The sequence below is a fragment of the Pteropus vampyrus genome, unplaced genomic scaffold (assembly GCF_000151845.1).
Source record: "Pteropus vampyrus isolate Shadow unplaced genomic scaffold, Pvam_2.0 Scaffold1, whole genome shotgun sequence".
Classification (NCBI taxonomy): domain Eukaryota; kingdom Metazoa; phylum Chordata; class Mammalia; order Chiroptera; family Pteropodidae; genus Pteropus; species Pteropus vampyrus.
In genome coordinates, this window is record NW_011888782.1 from 19,940,899 (window position 1) to 19,965,097 (window position 24,199).

At 34.0% G+C, this 24,199-nt stretch overlaps 1 protein-coding gene across 26 annotated transcripts in view; it reads right to left on the reverse strand.

The window, feature by feature from the left end:
* LRRFIP2 (LRR binding FLII interacting protein 2) overlaps positions 1–24,199 on the reverse strand; it is a 102,483-nt gene that overhangs the window by 24,260 nt on the left and 54,024 nt on the right. For 8 of the 26 annotated variants that reach the window (XM_023536019.1, XM_023535933.1, XM_023535860.1 and 5 more), the window contains 8 exons: positions 23,371–23,418; positions 22,877–22,933; positions 20,649–20,717; positions 18,276–18,365; positions 12,589–12,633; positions 11,076–11,192; positions 8,448–8,519; positions 4,137–4,307 (listed from right to left, as the gene is read on the reverse strand). In XM_023536019.1, the coding sequence (XP_023391787.1) occupies positions 4,137–4,307; positions 8,448–8,519; positions 11,076–11,192; positions 12,589–12,633; positions 18,276–18,365; positions 20,649–20,717; positions 22,877–22,933; positions 23,371–23,418 (669 nt within the window). The remainder of the gene's footprint in view (positions 1–4,136; positions 4,308–8,447; positions 8,520–11,075; positions 11,193–12,588; positions 12,634–18,275; positions 18,366–20,648; positions 20,718–22,876; positions 22,934–23,370; positions 23,419–24,199) is intronic. The other 18 variants (XM_023536156.1, XM_023536245.1, XM_023536314.1 and 15 more) reach the window with 5 other exon arrangements.

The following is a 24,199-nucleotide window of genomic DNA, read 5'->3' on the forward strand; positions in this document are numbered from 1 at the left end:
GGGTCTGGGGCAGGAAATGCACCAGATGAGCCTGGAATACCTTCTTGTGCCAGATAGCAAAGAAACTATCAAAAACAACTGCACTCATGTCAAAATTACTTGGGAATCAACCTGAAGAGGTTCACATTAGTTAAACATCGGACAACTGGAAGATCAGTAAGAATAAAAAGCTATGATAGATTGAGATCATCAAATGTTTGAATTCTTGACTTCATAATGAATTTAAAAAAAGAAAACAAATAATGAATGACTATGCTAGGATGTTAAACAACCAATTCTTTATTTTGAAAAATCATAAGTAAAGGGAAAAAAATCATGCCTTATCTTCCCTTTCCTACATAAACTGTCTCATCTGAGTAATAAGAGATGAGGGGACATTTCTCTTTAAAGATGGACTTATACTAATAAAACACAGGAAAGTGAAAAGACAACCCATGGAATGGGAGAAAACATTTGCAAATCATCTATCTGATAAGAGACTTATATCTAGAATATATAAACTCTTACAACTCAATAATAAAAAGATAATCCAATTTTAAAATGGGCAAAGGATCTGAATAGGTATTTCTTCAAGAAAGATATTCAAATAGTCAATAAGCATATGAAAATATGCACTCAAAATCATTTAGTCATCAGGGAAATACAAATCAAAAGCACATCTGCTAGGATAGTTAGAGAAAAAGATAATAACAAGTGTTCGTGAAGCTGTGGAGAAATCAGAACTCACATGCTCTGCTGGTGGGAATGTAAAATGGTGTAGTCACTTTGGAAAACTATCTGGCATTCCCCAAATGGTTAAGCTTAGAGTTGCCATTTGACCCAGCAATTCTACTCCTATGTATATACTTAAAAGAAAGGACAACAAAAACTTATACACAAATGTTTGTCACGGCATTATTTTTCATAGAAAAAAAAAAAACCCAAATGTCCATCAATGCACAAATGAATAAACAAAATGTGGTATATGCAATAAATGGAATATTACGAAGTCATAAAAAATGAAGTACTACTGATGCATGCTACAACATAGATGAACCTTGAAAATACTAAGTGAAAGAAGTCAGTAACAAAAGCTCACATATTATATGATTCCATTGAAATGAAAGTCTAAATTAGGAAAATTTATAGAGATGGAAAGTAGACTAGTGGTTACTTAGGGCTGAGGAGAGCAGGAGATAAGGAAATGATAGCTAAAAGGTATAGGGTTTCCTTTTGACACGATGAAAATATTCTAAAATTGACTGTAGTGATGGTTACACATATTTGTGAATATATTAAAAAAAACACACTGAATCATACACTTTAAACAGATGAATTGTATGGTATGTAAATTATATCTCAATAAAACTGTTTAAAATAATAAAAGAAAATAAAGCAGTAAAGACAAAATTAGACTATCACATTCTACAACCCCTAATCAACTAACAGATCTAAGCACCTAGCTACAATGTCACAAAGAGAGACAGCCATACATCTGGGTATCCTGAAGGAAAATAACCTATGATGTAGATTTGCCAAAAATATTAAACCTATGTTTGATTAGGCCTCTAAACCTACCTACCTATTTAAAGGAGTTAAATATTTAGAGGAAAAAGGAACATATTAAAGACTCCATGGGGATGAAGCAGCAAAATCTGTAAGACTGTCAGAAACTGGTAAGAGAGGAAATCCAGTTCCTTCAACACAGAAATTGCAAAGAAGAAAAAAAAAAAGAGATGAAAGGAAACCTATAAATAAAAAGAGACTTAAAAGACATGACAACTAATTCCAATGCGTGGAACTTATCTGGATCTTAATTTTCTTAAGTAAATAAAAGAAAAATGACATGATATTTGAGATAATTAAAATTTTAACGATTGGAGATGTAGTATGAAGGAATTACTCTTAATTTTTCAGATGTAAAATGGTCTCGTAACAGTTATGTTTTAAAAAGAGAGGGTCTATGTTGTTTTTGAGCCATATCTAAATTCACATTAAAATATGAGATAGTGAGGATTTGCTTCAAACAATGAGTGGAGGAAGTAGGGCAAAATTGGCCATGGGTTGATGGTTGCTAGGGGTAGGTGATAGCTTTAAGGAGGTGTATTATACCCCTCTATTTTTATACGTCTAAAATCTATAATAAAACTTTTTAAAATCTCAGATAATTTTTTAAAAAGTATGTGCTACTAAAATGAATAGTTACTAAGAAAAGAATAATATACTTGAGACATTCTTAATTAGGGATTCTGTCCTTAAAGAAGGTATCGAAACAACGTTTCAGATACAGTTATAATCCCATCAGGAAGCACTAAAGACATTTTGAAATATTGTATTACTATCATTATTGTTTTAATTGAGTGGTCCTTCTCTATCTTCATCATATGCTGCTATAATGCAACACACAGAGTGCTTGACCTCTTTGTATGCTTCTGAACATGGATGATCTACTGCATGAGGCAGTCTATAGTTAGAAGAAGAGAGTTCAGGGTGAAGATATATTATAGAGAGACACTATTGCAATGTTTTCTGCCTCATAGTACCTTAAACATTGACAGGACATTAAAAAAGCTTACAGATATTTCAAATTTCAAAGGCATGAGATTTTTTAAAAAATAAAACTTGAAAAAAACACGACTATGCATACTAAGACATCTCTATATCTTAGAAAATGATAGAAAAAAAATAAAGTTGGTAAAAAGTTATTCATAGGATTTCTTTTTTAATTTTAAAAATGCTCAAAGACATTTAAGAAAATGGAAAGATAAGAACTCATTTTGCTACTGACAATTAATTACTTAGCATGAGATTTTCTTCCAATCTGCTAGAAGTAAAGGGCCAGAGACAGATACGAAAAATGCATGGGAAGACAAAAAAAGAATTCAAGGACTCTAGGTAATGTATGGTAGCTCAGAATATCCAAAACCGGCCTATGAGATACAGGAAAAATCAAAGAGGAAACCACCTATGAAAAGCCTTCTCACTCAACATCCCGCCCAGAGCGGTGCATTTATTACAAATGATGAACCTACAATGACACATCATTATCACCCAAAGTCCACAGATTACATTAGGGTTCATTCTTGGTGGTGTACGTTCTATGGCTTTCAACAAATGTATTATGTATCCACCATTACAGTATCATACAGAATAGTATCACTGCCCCCAAAATCCTCTGCACACTGCCTACTCATCCCTTCTTCTCCCAAACCCTTGGCAAACACTTCTAACATTTTTTAAACCTTACTGAAACAGACTGGAATGAGCGTTTTCAGTCCTTAATAAAAGAAATCCCTATAGAGTCTATAGTATTAATGCTGGTCCCTTAGAGGTTATATTAATAGCTCGTCTCCCATTAATATGTACAAATTCAGATTGTTATTTCTAATAATGCACCAATGCACAGTTCCTAAATTATTTTCTGGGTTTTTTTTTATTTTTGCGATGTAGTGGCAACTCATTTTTCAGTAGTAATATCCATTTGTCTTCTGCTTGGACTGACATCAATCTTTTAAAAAGTCAAAATCCAGTAAACTCTTTAAAGAACCCAATTTGTTTTCTACAGTTGTCAAAGAGCACATCTAGACCTTGGGCAGTGGCTTTAATTTTCTATCTGCACGTTTTAACAATATAACTTACAAACCTCTAAAGAAAACATCAATCAATTTCTGACCCACATCTCCACACTGCTATTTCTAAATTACTGTTAAAACTTCTCTCCAATAATTTAGAAAAAAGTTTCTCTTGAAAAATAGGGAGTAGAAAAAAGAAAGAAAAAGAAAAAAGTGGACCATTACATTGAAAGTCTTTGGAACTTTGTGGATTATCAGCAGTTAAAACAGGAACAAATAAGTAATTGACTGTAAGTGTCCCAATTAAGAGATAGAAAATAAAGATAAAATTTGAATTGTATTCTATTTATGGAAACTAAAAGAGGTCATAAGCTTTTCCTTAATAAAATAAATCTTATAAAAAGTTAACAAGAAAATATTTTAGGACCTATTATCTTATGGTCTGTCAATTTCATACCAATAGGTTTTGACTGAAACATCATTCCCAGGTATGCTGCATTTCTTCCATTAAGCCCAGCACTTTTTAAATGGCACATTTTAATTCTCTGACCCAAGAGAAAGACATGATACAAGATAAACGATTACCTTGGATTTTTCTTCATTTTCTCTGTAAAATTCTGCCATCTGTTCCTCCTGTTCTTCAATAACATCCTTGAGGGTGTCTACCTGGTAGATCAAATTGTTCTTCTCATTGTCTAACTGTGCATTGGAAACCATGGCTTTCTTGTATTTTTCTTCCACTTCACACAAAGACTCCTAAATGAAAGTCAAAGTCATCAGCCTGATATCTAAAATATGTTCCCTGCATATATACGATATACAACAGGAAGCTATAGCCTGGGACAGACACATGGAGATGAATTTTTGCAGGATACAAGCAGTTTAGGAAACTCCTTGTTTAGTAACATGCACATAAGACAGGAGGACGATAATAAGCCAGTAATGCCATTATAAGAACTTTATGTGCTCTCTGCTATCCAAAAAAAAAAAAAAAAAATCAAGCAGCAGTGTAGCCTCTGAAAGATGAAAAGGTATGCAGACAACATACATTTGTAAGAGTCACAAAATGAAGAATCATCAGTTTTCAGAAATGTTATTCCTGTAGTTTTCAACAACAATTTGGTATTCCGAATGCAAAGAGACAACAGAATACAGCCTCACTTTACACAAGTAAACTTCATACTCATTTGAATTTTGCTACTTCCTGTATGTTTGTTTTCAGTACTTTCTTGTTTTGCATAATGCTAATATCAATGTATAAACATGTTTTTCTAGCAATTATTCAAATTTTAGTCATTGTTAAATAAGTAAGCAATACAAAATTTATTATTTAAAAAAGAGCTATCATAAAATGCCTGAAATTTTATCTACTTCTATGTTTTCTGCCTAACATAGCTTACAAGTCTGTTTTTTAGTAACTATATCTAGTTTGGTAGCTAACTACTAGCTAACCTTTTTTAAAGCTAAAAAGAAAAGACATTTCACATAGAAAAAGTCATCACTGCTGGAAATAAATTCAAAAAATACTAATACAAATGTTTATCAAACCAAGATCAATGATACAGAACTTGGACTAGGCAATGGTTTCTTAGATACAAAACCAAAAGCATTATCAACAACAACAAAAAAACAGACTTCATCAAAATATTTTGTGCTCCAAACAATATGACCAAGAAATTGAAAAGACAACACATAGACTGGGAAAAAATATTTGTAAATCTTATATCGAATTAAGGGCTTATATCCAGAATGTATAAAGAACTTTTACAATTCAATAATAAAAAGATATAATTCAATTTAAAAATGGGAAAGGATTTGAATAGATATTTCTCCAAAGAGAATATACAAATGGCCAGAAGCACATTCTCAACATCATTAGTAATTAGGGAAATGCACATCTAAACCACAATGAGATACCACTTCGGACCTACTAGAATGGCTATAATTCATAATGAAAAAAAAAAAGAAACAAGTGTTGGTGAGGACGTGAAAAAACTAGAACATACATTGCTGGTGATAATGTAAAATAATGCAGCTGCTTTGGAAAACAGTTTGGTAATGCTTCAAAATGGGAAACACAGAATTACCATATGACCCAGCAATTCTGTTGCTAGGTATCTACCTAAGAGAAATGAAAAGATATACGTCTATACAAAAACTGTACACAAATGTTCCCAGCAAAATCATTCATAATAGTCAAAAATCGGAAACAACCCAAATGTCCATCGACTCCCAAATAGAGAAACAAAATGTGGTAAATCCATACAATGGAATATTACCCAGACATAAAATACGCACACACACACACAGATGTTACAATATCGATGAATTTTGAAAACATTATGCCAAATGAAAAGTCAATAACATAAGACAACATATTGTATAATTTCTTTATATCAAATGTCCAGAATAGGTAAATCCACAGAGACAGAAAATAGATTAGTAGTTCTCTAGGACTGAGTGTGGGAGCTGGAAAGGAAGAGTAGGAAATGACTAGAAATTAGTATGGGGTTTCTTTTGGGGGTGATGAAAATGTTCTAAAATTGGGTTGTGGTGATAGTTGTACTACTTATTCTGTGGCTATGCTAAAAACATTGGGCTGTGTACACTTTAAATGGGTAAATTTTATGGTATGTAAATTATATCCCAATAAAGATATACACGCATACATATACACACTTAATAATGCTTCACAAACTAGGATTGTATTAATGGGCAACATTTATACTAGAATTGAAAACGAATACAACCCAAATAAAGAATATCAGCAAAGTCAACTGTATAATGATTTAAATATAGTAGCATCTTAATATAATGCGGAATTTAGAATGATTCCATCTTAGAGCTAATAGCATTAAAAAAAGTCCTCTTCACACCTCAGTTCTATATAAAATGGGGCATAACTGCATGAACACCAGAATCTAAGACAGTTCAAGCAGTAGATGCAAGGACACAATATGTACTACAATGAATTTGACATAAACTTTATATAATATTTTCTTCCTTTAAACAACAGACTACAGAAAACTTTTAAATTTAAGTATCAAAGTAGTTTTAGTGAATTTAATCTAGCTTATATAGTGATAACATCAAGAATCAGTTTTACTTTAATACATCTAAAGCAGTGATTTTCAAAGTATGGGTTCTGACCTAGAAATCTGGGGATTATCTCAGAACTGGGTAAAAATGCAAATTTTCAATTCTATCCCAGACTCACATTCAGCAGGTCCGGCAATCTGTTTTAACAAGATCCAGGTGATTCCGGGTAGAGGGCAGAGTGGGAAAAAGCATCCAAAGGCAGACATACTTAATCAAAAATAATGTCATAAACAATGACCCAGCATCCTTTTTTAATAGACTATGGATACATCACATCACTGTGCTTCTTCATCAAGTCTTTTTTTCAATGATTTTTCTTCCACTCAAAAGCCATTTCAAGGATAAATATAAACTGAAGTCAAATTCAATTATACGCTGATCATGAATTAAGAAAAAGAATCTTATCTGTTCAAAGCCTCAATAAATTTAATCTGTTCTTTCGTATCTTTCAAAGAATGTAATAAATAGTAAATCTAAAAGGTAAGAAAAAATGTTTTACATAAAATAAAAAGCAAGTAAGAATGTCCCTGAATCACTTGCTTGCTTTCCTGATACATACGTTATATATGAGACTTTTAATATGAGCATAATTATTTAATGTACTGGATTTGTTCCCTTGATCCAAGATATTTCCAAAAGTTGTAACTCTAAAACCTTAAAAGAGGGATTAAATTCTGAAGATGAGAGCAACAAGACTAAATGAGCACATCAGTGTACTAACTCTGTAATTCTCCTGATGTTTACTGACAACCTCACAATGCCACATCAGCAGCTTCCAGGCCTCCCTCATGGGAACCTTCCATAGCACTTCCCACCCTTTTTGGTCCTGAGTCTTACTTGTAAGTTTCTTATAGACAACAATCACCCACATGAAGGTTTTGGTTGGTAGCTGGGCTACTTCGAATGATACCACAGAGGCTGATGAAAGCCTTGTCCATTTGCTCCGTACTCTGTGCTCTGGGTGTACCCTGAATCACCTTTCTGAATGCCTTGTTTATGCTTTTTTCAGAGTCCTGATACATATATTTCTACTTCAAACAGGGACATGCATGTGTTCAGAGAGACTTTTAGTTTCCTCACATTACGTTTGAACTTCATAAAAAAAAACATGGGGAAGAGCATGATAACCAAGTGCTATTTATAACCAAACTGTCTGCCTCACATGGACACCTGTATTGAAAACTGGTAGTCATACTTGCTCAGTAAAGATAAGACCCATTTAAATTTACCTCCAAAATCTTTAAGGCACTGAATTTGTGTAATCCTTTTTGACCTAGGTTAAAAAATAAGAAGAAAAAGAACAAAAGCCTCATGCTTCAGGGTCCTTCCTCCAGAGGGAATATTTATAATAATGATCTCTTGGATGCTTTTTCCTCTTGCTTTTAATATTGACTGAATTTGGTGACAGAAATAGGCAATACTCTCTTATTTAGCTTAGAAGAATTTTGAGGTCTAATTCACAGTAAAAAAATGTTCTTAGAATACTTTTTAGATGTGCGCCCAATTCAATTTTGAATCACTAAGACACAAGGGACATTCAACTTATTTTACATGATTTAAAAACCATAAGATGTATGTTATACTGAATATTCCAAAAACTATATACTAAACATTTAAACATAAGCAGAGATACAGAATTCACCTTTCCTATTTGCGTTGCAGGTTAAGCACATGCCTGAAAGACGAACACTGTTAGTAAAGCTATGTGCAGTGGTGTTAATAGAACTCGTGAAGCCACCAGTACCAACACTTCTGCGTACAGAGAGCATGCTTGGACTGCAAAATGGGCCCTGATACCTTTAGTTCTTTAAGCCCTTGCATGTATCTCCCTTCTACATCCTGTATCTGGTCCTTAAGGTCATAGATATCCTGTAGGACATAGGAATGAACCATTGCATAAAACCATACACAAACATATCTTAAGTCTCAAAGGAGTCAGATACAAATGTGAATTGCTTTTATATATTCCAGACTAAAGGTAGAAAAATCAAAGCACACAAACATAACTGCCACTCCCAACCACTAAAAGGGGCAAATAGGTGATAGTAGGGCTAGGGAAGGGATTCGCAGTAATCAAGCTAAAGTGTTAAATATTTTCTCGGCATTAACCCCTGTTGAAACAGCATTTGCAAAAGGGGAGGGGGCTGTATATGGAAAAAAAGCTATATAAATTATAACATTTTTAACACATAATTTTTAAAATTTTATAAATCTTTTAAATAATTCTTAGCATAACGCTTCACCTAGAACTAGTAAAATATGTAGTAAAATAATGATAAGCAGCGAATTTTACTGGCTCATGCAGAAGTTTTTAAAAATACAATAAAAAGATATGAACAAAGTTGTCTTTCAATAACTTAGTCACTGACCAAAATTAATTTGAGAGAAAGAATGTAAAGGGAGGAAAGTTAAACACAAACATTTTAAACACAATGTCAAATGAGACAGTCTGTCCTGAGAACACCATTTAAATGAGAAAAGCATTTGCTCCAAATATTATCATAATCCTTATAAAAAAATAAAGGTCATATTTTAAGTGGAAAATATTATTTCCCTTGTACCTGACCCTGCTACGTGAGGTCTATCCTGGATGCTTGATTTATGTGGGAATTAACTGCCACAGGGCCCTAAATATAACTCTGCAATTATAGACAGAATCAATTATCCAAGGCCATTATACAGTTTCTGCATTATAGTTCCCCTGTCCCCTTCATTCCTTCCTTGGTAGGTTTGTCTCTTTTATTTATTGATTCATTCAACAGACATTTATCGAGGGCCTATTAGAAGCCAGGTGCTGGGATGTAAAAATCTCATTTTGTTGAAGGTAGTCAAACTCTCAAAGAAGAAATATGAATAAACGGCAAACACAAGCTAAGTCTGAGGCTGGAAGGCCTTGTCCTCCTGCCTTTTGTCACACCAGAAAATAGCACCTAAAGGCAACAGTTTGTCTTATTCAACTTTGTATTCCTAGCACTAATGCCTGGTCCTTAGCAAGAGCTCAATAAATACTGACACCTTCGAAGTGTCGGCCATGCTGACCTGGGCCAGCTCTCCTCCACTGGCACTGCCACTGTTCCAAACCTCTCCACCCTTGCCTAAATCCCATCCCACTTTTACAAGCTGCCCATCTAACAACCAGACTCCTGCTCCTACCCTGACTTCACTCTTACTCAGTCACCACAGGTCCCTGCCTCCTCCTCTACTCTATCAGTGAGACGGGTCCTCCAAATTAGGCTACCCCATGCAACTTAGCCCTGGACATTCCCCTCAGCCACTCAGGCACCTTGCTCTGTCGCCCCTCTCCTTCCCCAACCTTCATGATCTTTCTCTACTGGCTCAATCCAACCAATGAAAAAAATAATCAACTCCATCTTTAAAAAAAAAAAAAAAAAATCCTTCTCTTAAACTTCTGTGTCTACTACTGACCAACCAACTTCCTACCCTCTACTATTCTCTTCAGAGCAAGCTTCTTACATTTTCTATCACAGTTTTAACTTGTTCATCTCATCCTCATTGGTCAACCACAGCGTTACTGTTCTCACCTCCAGTGCTTCCTCCAAACTGTGGCCATTCTTTAAGAAAGCAAATCAGAAAGTATCACTCCCCTATTTAATACCCCATGGTTGTCACAGTGAAACTGAATTCCTTTTAGGCTGCCATACAAGATGCTTTATGATTTGGCCCATCACTGCTCCTCCGGCCTTCTCTGACACCTGCCACTACTCACTTCTCATCCTAACCTCTGACAGCTTTACTATAAAGACGACTTTTTGGTTCTCTGAATGAATATGAAATTTTTATTGCTACCCTTCCTTTTTGGTTCTCTGAATGAATATGAAATTTTTATTGCTACCCTTCCCCCATTGCTCAAGAATAGCAATTCAAATAAATACATTTTGAAAGCCCCTATCTTTCAAATAAAAGGGTTGATAAGAGTGAAGACTCAACTAATGGGTTAAATAAACTTGTCATTACTTAGTTATTTCTGTTACTGCAAATATTATTATTCTTGTCTTATCATGAAAAACTGATAGTTGTATTCAAGCAGCTAAATAATACCATAGTGGCTCAAAAGACCAATGATTCTCAGAGTCTGGTTCTTTGTACATCCGCATATTTTCCATTTAAAATATGGCCCATAATTTCTGAGAAAATTACTTTTATATACATTAAAAAGCTTTTTTGGCATTTTTAAATTAGCAGAACTCATTCCAATATCATCAAAAGTTCAGGAAAGAGAACAGAAAAAAGAATTAACTAATCTATTTTCAGACTGAAGTCATATTCTTGAAATGTAATAATTTTTTTAAAGAACTCATACTCCTTTTCTCTCTACTATGTCATAATAAATGTTAAATAGTTCTCGTATACCACGAAGCAGCCAAAAAACTTTTTTAAAAACTCAAACCAAAAATTTCGGTTTACCCGCAATTCACTTAATGAGGTGTCTGGGTCTATTAAGCTGCTGGTGTCCCCGCTTCCTCGTCTGGAAGAGTTTCCACTTAAAGGGGTTGTTGCCGAGGCAGAATTTCGAGATGAAGGCTAGAGAAAAGAAATATGACACTTCTAAGTCTTGTTTCTTTAAAAATGTTTGCTGCAAAAACTAAAAATGAGGCAGAATGGTGAAGGAGATCTGATATAGTGTGGACCAGCAGTTACCAAATGCAATTTACAGGAAGTTAGGATTGGCTTTTTTTGGGGGGGGTGGAGGGTGGGGGGGGTGGATCCAGAGAAGGGCCCAGGCCCTATAGGCATAACGTCATTCAATCAAACACTTCACTGGAATCCTGAATTCATAATAACTAAGAAGGAAATAGTTATGTGTAAGAGCTGTTTATTTTCTAAGTTTATCTTTGCCATACTGTAAACACTGGGGTGAGTATTTCAGATTAATTTAAAAACAGTTTTAGAACTTTGTAATTGCTATGCTAATTAGCAGTCCTATTAGCTCCTGAAGCTGCTTTCCTCAGGACCTTTTCTTTTTTTAATCCTTTGTTAATAAAGTTAGAGATACACTTTGCAGCTGAGAGCAACAACACCGGGTATCACTATGGATTTAGACCGCTCTTCCCACAATTAGTTTAAATGGGAGATTATGCTATTGGATTAATAAACGGCATAGATCTGTGCTGTCCAATATAGTAGCCTCTAGTGCTGAGCACTTGAAATGTGGTTAGTCCAAACTGATATTCTTTTTTTTTTAAGTGTAAAATACACACCAGATTTCAAAGATTTAATGCAAAAAAAAGGTAAAATACCTCAATAACTTTTCATATTATGTTGAAATATTTTGAATATTTGGGTTAAGTAAAACATTATTTAAATTAATTTTGCCTGTTTCTTTTTTTTTTTTTTTTTTTACTCTTTTAATGTGGCTACTAGAAAATTTAAACTTAACATATGTAGATTACATTAGTGGACTGCACTATGTTACTATTGGACAGAAGTGGTATATCTTTTTGGGTACAGCATAAATTTAATCCTGATAATTTCCCTAAGAGGACTTAAAAAATACTTCTAGAAGAAAGTTAGAGACTTTGACAGAAAACAACTCCCAGCAAAGAGTTATTTTACTTCAAAAAATAATTCATCTTAAATTCTTTTAAAAAAATCTGTTTGTCACCACCATTCCTAAAGACACCTCTGCAGTGTTTAACAGCTTCTTCTCAGGATCAAATTCTAGAGGAATGAAAAGCAAAACAGCAGCCAAAAGCTTAAGAGGTAACCCACTCAGGGAAATAAAATGCAGTGTCTTTTCTCTTCCCAGTGTTTCACATGATTCAACCTCAGAGGAATTTTGGGGGTCAAGGACAGAAAATAGATGAAGAGAGGAAGAGTAGTTCCATCAGTTCAACTGTAGTAAAATAATGAAATAGTGGTAGAAAGTAAGTTTAATTGACCTTGAGAACCTAATTCCCTTAGAACATTATATACTCACTCTTGTGTAATTTTCAGCATACTGTTTGTCAGATTTTTCATCCAACTAGAAAAGAACAGAGATAAAAATCAGGAAAGATGCTTAGGCTGTTGGGTTTTTTTTTTTAGGAGAAAAAAGAAGTGATTCATTTGATTTCTCTAAGTTCAACTGATGTTTGGAACCTAAAAGTAAACATACTAAAACTGAACAAAAAGTTGAAATACATAAGATAAAGTGTCAAAAACTTTAATTCTTACCCCAAGGAAGACATGAACTAAGCAAGCTGTCCTTTAGCAAAAGTTTACCACTTTTAGATAGATTTTCTTTTCATGGTATTTGAATACATTAAGGAAAACTATATATAAAACTTGTTTTAGCATTGCAAATGTTAATACAAAATAAAAAAAAAAAAAGCTTGTACACATCAACAGGAAAAGTCTGATACAGTTCAAAGCCAAAAAATTTTATTATCTAAACATTATTAGGACACAGGACACAAAGATAAGACTAAGCATACTTGGCCAAAAAAGTTCAGATTAGACTGAAGCATGTTAAATATATCATCAAAAAATTTTCCCCCACAGCATTAAGGATTCGGTTGTTTGGCACATTTTGTTTTTTGTTTTTAAGTAATAAATGAACAAGTGTCGAAAAAAAGAAAGAAAAAAATGAAACAGCACAAAAGAGAATGAGAAATAAGCCCCTCCCCCTTCCACATCATATCCTGACCTCCAACTCTTACTCCAAGGGCAACCAACTCTCAAGTCTTTAAAAATTTCTAACAATAGTGTTCCAAATACATTCTATATTTTCTTTTGCTCCTTGTCAAGTTTCAGAGATTAGAAAAAGAGCTTCACTCTTCTTCATGGCATTTATCTCTCCCTGACGCCATGATATTAATTTATTTACTGTCTCCTCTCTCTTCCTTTAATGTAAGCTCTACGTTGGCGTTCTTTTCTGTATTCTTAACACCAAATATAGCACCTGGCATATAAAAAAAACTCAAAATTTGTTGGATGAATGCATAAATGAATCATACTCCATCTGTACTGTAGACTGACCTCTATTTTAACAGCTGAATATATCTGATTATCTGGACATACCATAACTGAGTTATCCTATCTTCTGCTGATAGTCTTTAAAATTGTTTGAGTGAGACAGTGTCTCAAGAAGGTCTAGTCCAAAACCCTGACTTAATAGCTAAGGAAAGATAAATTCAAAGGTGAAAGACTTTGCTGAAGGCTGAACTACATAATGTCAGAGCTGGATCGGATCTCAGTTTTGTGAATTTTGGCCCCAGTATTCATATTGTTTACCTGTATATACTGTCCCAATTATCACTGGGCAGGGAGGAGTCACACAGAGATTTAACTAAATGAAAATATACCCAGATTCCAACTGCTGGATCAATCTTCCTAGCCCAATCTAAAAGAGATTTGAAAAGCTTCCTCAGTTCATTATTAAAACATAAAATGTCATTATTTTTGGCTCTATTCAGTTCACTTCACTTTAATTTCCTTATATTTGAAAGTTTTTCTGCTCTTTTTCATTTCATTATCCATATTTATTAATTCATTTTCTCAGTAAATACCCGTCATTATGAACACTGTATTAGTAATATAAATTATCTTAGACTTTAAACTCTTTTCGCTACTCATTGCTGTAGTACTCTAAAAAGGAATTGATTTTAGTTCACTTTGATTTTTCTAAACCATATGTGAAATGTTTTATAACAATCAGGGAATGAAAATAGTTTTTATATTGGCATTTTGCCATAAAAAGGAATAATCTTTCATTGCATCTATACTAGTAAAATATATTACCTAATATTTAATGTGTTATTCTTCAGAGTGAAAGAAATACTACATCTGAATAAATGTCTTCTTTCCCTGAGTATCTTCCGACTGTCTTCTACTAATGAGTTAAAGAGAAAAACAAACAGCATTCGAAAGCATTCCTCTAGGTCTATCTGAAATCTTGTCTCATTCCCCTCTCAAACAATAACCCCCAAACCCACCCATTTTTTAATAGACAGACAACTTGAAGTAATCTTACATTTCAGAGGCTGCATCACTAGTCCATCGCAATGTTGACTCTACTGCTTTCACTCTCTTCTGACAGATCCCAACTGTCGCAACCCAAACTGATGATGTGCCAAACCTCAGAGATTGTCAAGCCAGCAAAAAATGCCTAGAACAGCCATGCCGCAGTCCAATTATTTTGGCTGCAGTGACTTGGCCAGAGACTCTTCAGTTCTCACGTGTCAGCCTTTGTGCTATATGATATGCTGTATTTCATTTAAACAAAAAGCTAGTAGAAACATGGTATTCTAAAAGCCCCAGTCCTCTAACGCCAGGAGGTCTACATTGCTACACTGCAATGACAAGCTAATGTTCAGAATGATGACTTGAAGAGTCTGCCAGATCCTGAAGAGGCTTTTCAAATAGAATAAAATTTAATTATGCTTAATATATTAAGGTATAAAAAAGGGTAAGGTTGGTAAAAGGGTAAAAACCTTCAGCTAAAAGATGAATAAGGTCTGATTATCTAATAGTGATTATAGCTGATTTTTTAAATCGTATATAAACAACATGGAAAAAAATGAATATGTGCAAATATGAAAAAGATTATAATATGAAAAATGATTATAAAATGATTATAAAATGATCTAAAAATGATTATTAGATGATTTTAAGAAATTATTTTTAATTTCATTAGGAAAGATAATGGTATAGCGAAAAATCAGAAAACAAATCTGCATATATTACATGGTTACAATTCAATAAAACAAACAAACTGCAAGAGAAAAATAATGAAAATAAATCATGAAATTGCTAACAAAAAAAGTGGCTAATAAAAAGGTAGATTAAAATTCGGAAAAAAAAAAGTAAATGAAACTTTTATTTTCCCCTAGTAAAGCCCTCAGGACTTGCTCATTAATGCTGACAGGGTGTACTAGTCTTAAACAAACAAACAAACAAACAAAGTAAATATTATGCCACTGTATTCTTAAATAAATAGGTAATTTCCCAATCAAGAAAAGGGTATTTTTCCTTGATAGCTGTAGAAAGAAAGTTAGCTAACAAGCTTGTAATATTTCATATTAGTATTAATGTGCAAAAAAGAGCACGATGGCAAACTTTACTCCAATTTTAATTCTTAAAGTTCAAAAGTAACACTTTCTTAAAGAATTTTAAATTATCGATTAGTAAACAAAGTCTTAAATATAATCTTTCTCATATTTCAGTGATAAATGTCTTTGCCTTATTTATGTCTGGGACATCTCAAAATGCTTTGCTCTTTACATTATAAATTGCAGATTGTTTCTCTTGCAATCAAAACTTGATCATTTGTTCACTTGGCACATATTTTTCTTAGAACATACCTTGTCAAATCTTTGAAACTTTTGTTTCTTCTTAAAAGAAAGATATTTATTAGTCTCTGATTAAGGGGCCCTTTAACCTTTGTTTCAGCAAATAGCTACTTAGTTTGACAGATAATTTCAAGTATTTATAGTATAGTTTGCTTAATGTAGTCATTAGGTTCTAATCTTTGTTAACTTCTAATTTACATATACTGACTTGATAATGCTATTCAAAAATTCTGGAGGGGGAAAAAAAAAACAGAAAACAGAAGACTTGATTCTCTAACCACAAAAGGAAGGGAACAATTAATTTTAATAATCTTCTATAGCAAAACTGGCTGAGGATTCCATTCAGAAATGGTCAAATTATTAACAATCAGTAAAACTAAAGTTAGCACACTTACATTCTTTTCCTTTACTCTAGCCTGACCTATATGACAGAAAGGAAAACAATGCAGAAGACACGAGGCTAGAGCAACTATAAATACTGTATAGTGAGTCTTCCCAAATCAGGGCCTGGCACCCTTTGTCAGCACCTCCTACCTCAGAAGTTATAAACTAGCTAACTGTACACATATATTTGATCCACAATGGGGAAGCCAGAAAGTATCTTTTAATTTTTGAACTTGTGATTTTAAAATCAGGATATTGCATATAAAAATGCAGATTTCCAGCTTATCTTTTTAAAAAAGTGTGTGTGTGAGGAGAAATCTTACCAACGTCAAGTCCATTTTTTATTTGTCTGTAATGAGCTGAATTATAGTATAACCTTTAAAAGAAATATCATTAGAGAAAAATTTGATCTAGAGAGGGGACCTGCGAATATTTTATGCTTCACCAAGAGGCAAAATTAAGACTATTATATAGAATCTTAGATAACCATTTTTAAACATAAAAGGCAAAATATACTGAAACTTTTTGAATGGAAACAGTATTTTAGGTGTGGCAATGAAAAAATAAATATACACACACACACAATTAGTTCACAGGCTGTAAAATAACCAGGAGCTTTCCAGATTTGTCAACCTGCTCTAGAGAATCTTTTGTTTATGTACTAAGGTATACAGCCGATGATATACATATAGGCTATGTATATTGTGTGTATGTATATCAAATCATCATGTTATATACCTTAAAAACATATAATTTTTTAAAAAAACGTCAATAAATACAAATAACTACCTGGGAAAAGAAAAGTTGTTTTTGAGAGGCTGAAGAAAATTATTTTTATAATTGTCAATCTTTTCACTTCTGTGTAGTTACTAAAATAAATTGCCAAGAAATATAATGTAAGGAGAACATAATTACTAATTCAGACATCACATATTAGAGGCTAACAGAATTCAAAATTTTTAAGAGAGAAAAGTATACATAATAAATTAAAATTAATTGTTTATATCTATGAAAAAACAAGGTACTAAGCAAATTACAGAAGAAACACTATTTCGGAGAAAAGACTTTGGAGCTCATCTTCTAACTCTGCATGCAGAGAGACTCCTTGATCTGACCCAGGGAGAGATGGGACTGTGGCATGGCCAGGTTTGAGAACCAACAATCTGAATTCTTATGGACCATACTTAAAATTGCTTTCTAGGATTAAAATCATTCAGAAATAGCTATTTAAATATAACCAGTGATGTGCTAAATATAAATATCTCTCCATTAAAAAACTATCTAACTTTCCTGTTAAGAAACACCGCCTCTCATCGGCTTCAAAGTGCTTGATAATCAGGACAACCTTGGTCCATGGGTAAAAAACAACAGTAATTCCAGCCACAAAGAGGACATGTCACAGAGAGAAAATGAGGCTGGCAGATGTTCAACCTTCAAAGTCTAACTAGAATCTTATAGATTTGCCAAAACAAAAAGGGAACAAAATTTTTAAGATCAGGAATATCTAAATATGGTCTAGGTATTAGATGATTTTAAGAAATTATTTTTAATTTCATTAGGAAAGATAATGGTATAGGGAGCATGAACAAACTCTCATAGATCCATACTGAACTATTTATTGGGAAATAACATGATGTATGGGATTTGCTTTAAAATAATTAAGAGGAAAAAAGCGAGTGCAAGGGGAAGAAATAAATGAAATTTGCAAAATATTATAATTGCTGCAGCTGCTGATGGGCTCTATGGGAGAAATTTCCATAGGAAAAAAGTTTATTTAAAAATCAGAATATATCAATATATACATTCTAAAACAAAATTACTATTTTATGCTCCTATGTTTAAATAAATACTTCCTAGGCAGTAAATTAAGTTCCTGATTTTAAAATAGCTAATGTATTAGCTGTTAGTCACAAGCCTGATACAACATAACCACCCCATGCAATACACTCACACTGGTCAAATCTGGGATACTGACATCATCCACCTCAGAGACAACGCTGCCCCTCCGATTGGAGCGGCTAAAATAATCAGCGGCAGAAACCTTTGTCAGAAAAAAATGAGATGATTTAAATTAAGAAAAGAGAGCAGAAAAAGATAAGAACATTGGCATATAGGAGGAAAATTTTTTTTGGTATGTGATAAAGTATCATGAAATGAAAGAATTGAATAGCAATTAAGCTACTCAAAAAAGTTTTAAAAAATGTGAAGGGATTCAGAAATGAAATCACAGCTCTCTCAGATAAGCTGTTATTCATCCTAACTAGAGTTCCACAGAGATCATTTACTGCCTGAGGGCCAGCAAAGTCTCCTATGTTTAATACATGCATTGTCCCCACCAAGAGGGTTTCTAAGATAATATATACCTACAGCGCCTACTACTTTTCACAAAGTTTATCATTCATTTTAGCTACCAATTCTGTTAAGCATATACATGCTGAATGCAGAATTATTTGCTGGGTATTTACTGGACCTATTACCCAATTTCCACAGTTCCCTCTTTTTTAAATTCCTCAATATCAGGAACTGTAGAACAGAAAAATCAAAGAACTATGTTGGACTCTTTCTGGTTCCCCAAACATACCCAGTCTTCCCAGCTTAAGACTCTGGCAGGGGCCTAAAAGCTCTGCTCCCAGCTCCTCAAGTACCTGGCTCCTCACATTTCAAGTGTCAGCTCAAAGGTCATGTCCCTTGAGAAACCTTCCCTAACCACCTCATCCAAATGGACACACACACCCCCCTCAATGTTGACTAGCTTATCACCTGCTTTTTCTCTTCACAGTCCCAGGGTTACTTTCTTTTTGTTCCTTTCTTTACTAGTTTATTTTCTACTTCTTTCACTGGATATGAGCTCCATGAAGTCAGAAATCTGGTCTGTCTGGTTTACCACATTACTTCCAGCACTTAACAAAGTGCCTTGCATATAATAGGTACTCCATAAACGTTTGTTGAATTAATAAATAATGGACATTTTTACCTCACTCATCCACAATTCTTTACTTCAGCTCTTCTTTACTTCAGCTCTGATTACCTTGCTTAAAAACTCTTCCCTTCCAGGAAGGGAATCTGAAAGCCCATCCACAGAGACGAGACTTAAAACTATAAAGTTTTGCTAAGGGCTAATACGATCAAGCAACAGTATTTTTACTGACAGTGACAGTAATACAACTTATATTTACACATATCTAGGATTTTATTGGTACCTGTTTCAGAATTTTGATAGTTATTTTCTATATAGTAATTCATTTACTCCACATATTAAGCCTACCTACAAAGATAGTAACACTTACATTGTAAAAATAAAGAAACTGCCATTAACAGACTAACTAACGGGTTGTAGAAGTGGATCGAGCTCAGGCACCGTGACTTTAAAGTCCCTGCCTTTCCAAGATGCTTTCATGATAGTGGCTTGTTCTTTCTCTTTCAGCTATGGGTATGAGCATTCGTTGGCTTGCCAATGGGTCACAACTGCCTTACTTAAATCATTGGCTTTCGGGGCAACAACTCTCACAAACACTTGGTGCTCGCTCCTCTTCTCTATGAAACGTCGGGTTGACAATCTTTCACAAAACATGACTTGTATTAAAAAGCCTTCTATTTTTCTTAAAGGAATTGTAGCCTCCAAGTTATTGGGCTCTTTGTTTTGACTCTGAGCTGACACACCATCCTTACCAATGTAATTTTCAAATCAGTTCTTAAATATAGCAAAAATGTTATTGGCTCTCTGTAACGTTTCCAGCTTCATCAAAAGAATAACCTGAAATTATATAATTTGTATTCTAACATAGCTATTAGTTGCCTCTACAATTATTACTCCAGTTGAATTCTAAGACCAGAATTTTCAAATTTTGCCATTGGAAACTCTGAAAATATTCACGTCTTAAAAGATGTATAAGCAATGGTTAAACTTAAATACACAACAAAGAAAGCAACTAATAACATGACTTATAACCCATAGTTATAAGTTTTACACAATGTGGGAGCCTTAATTTTGCTTAAAATGTTTTGTTTTTGGTGAATTGTGCACATAAACATATGTGGGTAAAACAGCAACAAAAAATAAAAAGTGAAAATCTTTCCAATACACAATGACTAGCACACAAGAGGTGTGAAGATGCAAGTTATTATTAATGAAAGCTTACACAGACCACTGAGAATATATTTCCTCGAGAACACATTTTGAAGGCTAATTATTCCTATAAGTTAAATGTGAGAAAAATACTCGTTTTGCCAAATGCAAATTTCACTTTCCTGTAGATTTCAAATGATCACACAGTGCTGCCATTTTAAAACGCATTTCACGTGTTTGCATGCAAACCACGCTCACCACACTCTCCCTTCGCCCATGACTGGAACGACCAGAAGACGCAATGCTTGCAGTGTCATCATCGATAAACTATAGATATTAAAAGCAGATAATGAAAAAAAATTCAATATCACTACAGGTCTAACATGACTGTAAGCATATTAGGTAAGGTTTGGGAAACATGCAAATATACTACAGAAGTATTATAATTGGCACTGTCTGTTGCACATCATTAAATACAAAAGATGTTTCAAGATATGATGAACTATCATTAAAAATCAAAAGATATTTCCAAAAAGCACAAAGAATAAAATAGTACTTTAATCTTTTAAGTTAAATTAAAGAAAAAGGGGCAGGAGCATGAGTAAACCAGCCAAAACTAGCTAGGGATTTCATGTTTAAACCTCTAGGCTCTTTGGAATCCTATTAGGGGTTAATAAATATATTTACTGTTTCCGTTAGGGAGAGAAAATAAAAGGATATTTTAAAGTGAACTAATATAAGTCAAAGACAGAATTTCCTACCAGCAAGGACACTGAAATGATGATTCTTATTTTCCTTTATTCATTCCTATGCAACTAGTGGAGATATTTCTAACATCGCCCTACAGTTTTCTTCCTGTTTCACCAGCAGTAAAAGACTCATCTTCAGTACATGTAGGTTACCTCCATTCTGACATCACTAAGAAACCATTCTGGCATCACTAAGATAATAACTCTGAACCCCACTTGCAAATGAAAGAGCATCCAGCCAGGAAACAAGGACAAGATTCTACACTTGACTGAAAATATATCGCAACAATTTTGTTTGCAAAGGCCATTATACTTGGGACATTAAAAATGCTACCAGGCTCAAGACCTGCCAAGTGGAATTTTATTACCGAGTGGATTAAAAGTAAACTTCCTCCTAAGGTGAAAAAGCTGTTACCTCCTTAAACATCTCTGAGTAATTATTTGTTAACTATAAGAGTGGCATCCTTGAGAAGTGCCACTTGGAAATGGCAGGAGGACTGAGGCAAACATATATGTAAAAGAAAGCCCACATAGCTTACCTGTCCCACGCCACAAAGTAAAACGTGTTGACTATTAAGAAACTGTTTTAATAACTTCTCTAATTTTGACTTCATCAAGAATACCAAGGTAGCTCCTAAAGTCATAATTTCCTATTGGAATTATAAATTAGCAGTCTTTTTTGGTGGGCAGTATGGCAATATACATCATAATTTAAATGTACATATTCTTTGATCCCCCCATTTCATGATTAGCAATTCACCTTGAAGAACTACTCATATAATTACACAAAAATATACTTGTATAAGAATGTTCATTGTACGAGTGTGTCTGTAGTAGCAAAAATCTGATAATCTCAATGTCCACCATTAGGGGAGTGATCTTTGAAATGTACAGCACATGAACTAATGGAATAACTTATAGCCATTAAAAAGAAAGTGCAGACATAAACTATCTCCAAGAGGCATTTAGTGGAAAAAGTAAGGGGCACGGTTTACTTTTCAAAAATCTTTTAAATGTCAAAGAATGAAATAAATCCTTATGTATTAATACAAAAATATACTTTAACAAGTGAAGAACAGTATGTGTGAGTCCATATACATACTGTTCAAATAAAGGACATTCACATATGTCCTGTGAAAAAAATGCTCAAGTAGAGGCTTCCCTCAAAAAATGGAAATGGGAGAAATGGTCAGGAGACTTTTACTTTGGACTTTCCTTAAACTAATATTACTTTTATAAATTAAACATAATTTAATACTCCAGAAAGATTAGGTGATTAGAATTGTCCCTGTTTTGTCTTTTATGTAACAATTTTTAAAAGCTGATTGGTTTTATTCTTCTTCCACTCCACTTGGAAGAGCTGGCAAACAAGTGAAATGGCTCACTACAGGAAACAGAGATGGCACAGAGAAACACAAGGTAGCCAACTCATACACTGAATCGTGACCACTGAAGAGACAAGAAGTTCCACACGAATGACAATTACATATAAACTTTTAAAAAATTCTAATGATATCGGTTCCAGACTCATTTAAGAAATTACATGCTAATTCATATTCATACAGAAACCACTAATTAGGACAAATTAGTACTCTGAGTTTGTGTACTTAAAGAAAATGATAATCCATGCACAAGAGAGTGAAACACACCACATTCTCAATATTCTAAACTGTGAGTACAGATTAATGAAACAACCAAAAGTTTCCATAAAGCATGCGAAGAGACTAGACTGCTCACCACAGGACTGCTTCGGGCTGAACTTGTCCTTGATGAGTAATAACTATATTCAGATGGCTATAAAGTTTCCAAGAAAAAAAGTTTTACAATAATGATCAGCTCTTTGTCCTGCTGGGAATATATTAGTGACCTTGGATCTAACATGCCCCTGGCTCCCAGGGTCAAGGTAACTGTGACTCCCTAGCCTAAAATTCTACCTCACTCCCACCCTCAAGCCCATGGCAGGAAGAAAAAGAGAGGAAGTAGATGCCCTGAGAAGGACTACTCTCTTCCTGAACAAGAAAAGAGGTTCCTCTATTTATACTCCCTCGTATTTTAAGCCATGAGTTCCAGCATGCATTTTCTCACAGTTTGGGTGAGTCACTATTGGCTAGCTGATGGATCACAGCTTGTAGAGTATTACAGGTCAGATGAAATGACTTTTTCAAATTTCTTAGTAAACTGTGCCCACCTACACATCACCCTCCTCACCATCTCCCCCTGGGTAGACTTACAGTTCGAGAACCATAAGGGTTATATAATCCACCATCATACAATGATACCTAAAGAACAAAGGAAATACCATTTATCTATTCAGCATCAAAGTTATTTTGAGAATGTTATAACTTCTTTGCAGTATTCAGTTCCAAAAAAGTTTTGACGAGTGGTATAAGTGAACAGCCTCCCAAGGTAAAGTTTCTAAAGGTGATAACGCTCATTTATATGCATAAGTTCATATATCAGTCTCCTTAAAACTTCAAACTCACGCTTCATTTAAAAAGCACGTTACAGTAGTTCCTTTAATTATCATGTTATCGAACTAGGAGAACTAACATTTATGAATTTATTATCTCAAAAGAGGAAATAGAGCAGGAAAGTTAAGTGAAATAGAAAGCATTTTGCCCGCTGTCACAATAGAATTAAGTTACAAAGCCTCAGGTTCCCAGTCTACTTGAACAGACCATGACACAACAAACGACAGCTTGAAAGCAACCAACTTATAACTTGCACATTACAAAGAGCTATTGTTCTGCTTTCTAGTCAGCTTGCTTTACTACAGCTTAGTATTAATGTGGCCGAGGCCACAGCTGTCCCAAATAAAAATATGACATCCTGACCACAGACAAGCCATCTCACAAAAGTATGCAAGCGTAGTGGGACTCATGCGAAATCTATCTTCTTTATAGGAAACCAATTCTAAGCAAGGGCCTACCAACAGCCAGCAGTATCTACCGCCATGAAGAGAATATGCTCATTTTTACTCCCCTAAAGTTTTGTATTTTAAGCAAAAGCCACACACTCTGCAGTACACATAGTACTAAAGCTATGTGTTCTTGACGATTT